The sequence below is a fragment of the Carcharhinus amblyrhynchos genome, chromosome 34 (genome assembly GCF_965287045.1).
Source record: "Carcharhinus amblyrhynchos chromosome 34, sCarAmb.v2.hapA, whole genome shotgun sequence".
NCBI lineage: Eukaryota > Metazoa > Chordata > Chondrichthyes > Carcharhiniformes > Carcharhinidae > Carcharhinus > Carcharhinus amblyrhynchos.
In genome coordinates, this window is record NC_137357.1 from 9,521,545 (window position 1) to 9,523,335 (window position 1,791).

At 49.0% G+C, this 1,791-nt stretch overlaps 1 protein-coding gene across 1 annotated transcript; it reads right to left on the reverse strand.

Moving 5' to 3' along the window:
- Positions 1–718: 718 nt before the first annotated feature.
- On the reverse strand, positions 719–1,576 carry LOC145361343 (transcriptional and immune response regulator-like). The gene has a single exon (XM_080217013.1). The coding sequence runs from the start codon at positions 1,513–1,515 to the stop codon at positions 1,195–1,197; it is 321 nt and encodes a 106-aa protein (XP_080073139.1). The 5' UTR covers positions 1,516–1,576; the 3' UTR covers positions 719–1,194.
- Positions 1,577–1,791: the final 215 nt, after the last annotated feature.

Here is a 1,791-nt window from a genome sequence, read left to right on the forward strand (position 1 = left end):
AGCCGGTCAGATACCCTTACGTTGCTCGACCTCATTCTCGAAGTTGCCCAAGAAACTACCTGACCCTGTTTCCATTCAGTTCTTCATCGGAATGGCCATTTCATTGCTGCTTTGTCATGGGCAAGCTTTGATTTTCATTTGGGGGGAAAAAAAACTCTCACAATACACTGGTAAATGTTTACAGAAAGCCACTCGGCCCATCATGTCGACTCCGGCCCATGAAGGTCTGACTGCACTATTTTCCAGCGCTTGGCTCATAGCTCTGGAGGTTGGGGCAGCGCAAGTGAAGATCTAAATACTTGTTAAATGTTAGCAGGGTTTCTTACTTAGCCTCTCTATCAGGCAGTGAGTTCCAGGCTCCCACCACCACCCTCTGAGTGAAAAGGTTTCTCCTCAACTCCCCTCTTAACCATCTGCCTCTGACCTTAAATCTATACCCCTTTGACCTTTTTCAGTACCTTTCCCGAGCCTAAACAAGAAATGCACTTTGCACATAACGCGCTTGAAGAGAAATGGCTGAGCCTGGAAGTTTGGCTGAGATACTCTGAAAGTGATGGCCCTCTGGTATATTTATGAGCAGCTCCTCATGTTGAGGAACCACGCTACCCCTCTAAAATTCACTTTGCTTTTCACCTTGCCGTGTCAAATTTATATTTTGAAAAGTGCACGGGGAGAAGTAAACGAGGACCACAAAATGACTCAAGAACCGTCCAACACGTAAATCTTAGTTTCCAACATTTATTGCATTGAAAAATCATTCACATTGTTCACAAAAAAATCGCTTTGAGGCAGCAGTGGTTAAGTTCCGTCAATAAATAGGCATTTTTTCCCGCCCCAGTCCTTTATAAAAGTTATCGGGATACAGTCAGAAATCCTCTTCCTCCTCTGAAGAGGCCGGCGAGGTGATACAATCGTGTTTTTTGTTTGTCCTCCCGGTTTGCACACGAGCATCAAAACGTTCCGGAAGCTGTGAGCGGACCCTTGAACGGGTTGCTGAGTGCTCGAAGCCACGCATCTGTGAGATGCAAATCGCAAAAGTCTGCGCACTCTGCAACAAATGTGCATCATTCTTCATTCACCATCAGAACTTGTCACAAGTCCTTTAGAAGTGTGAGCGTACGTGTTCAGGGCGGCAGTGCGCTGACTTCACTGCGATCAGTGAAACATGTCAAGTCTCCTCCTTCATGCTTCCCTCTATCTCAGAATGGAGAAAACTTTGAGCGATTCGCTGCCAATGCGAAAGAGCTGCATGAATTTCATCCTCTTCCTCAGCTTGAGCGCCACCAGGGATCTGGTGATCTGCTCGCTGTCCTGGTTTGTGGCGATGATCCGTGCTCTCTCCTCGGCCCTCTTGTCCCCGGAGCGCTCGAACAGGCGCTGCAAGGCTGCCTGGTTGACAGACTCGAAGATGTTGGCCGCCGCTCTCTTGCGGTGGTCGCTGTCGAAGCTCTGGCCGGACACCAGCTGAGGGCTGACTCGGTGCGAAAAGGACTCGCTCTCCAGTCTCCTGTCCATGCTTGCTGGGAGGCGGGTGTTTTTCCTTGAAACAAAACAAGTCGGTGCTCGTGCCGGTGCAGACTGCAACCTTCAGCCGGCCAGACCCTGATATTTATAGAGGATCCCAGACTTGGGGAGGACCCCAGAGGAGTCTGGAGGGATGACCTCGACACAATCCTGGCGCCCTTTTAAATCCCCACCCTCCCGGTCCTTGTGTGCAGCTAAATTTAAACCACTTCGGAGTTCGCTTTGAATTCACAACTTGCATTGAAGTTTTTTTTAAGCAAAAGTCAT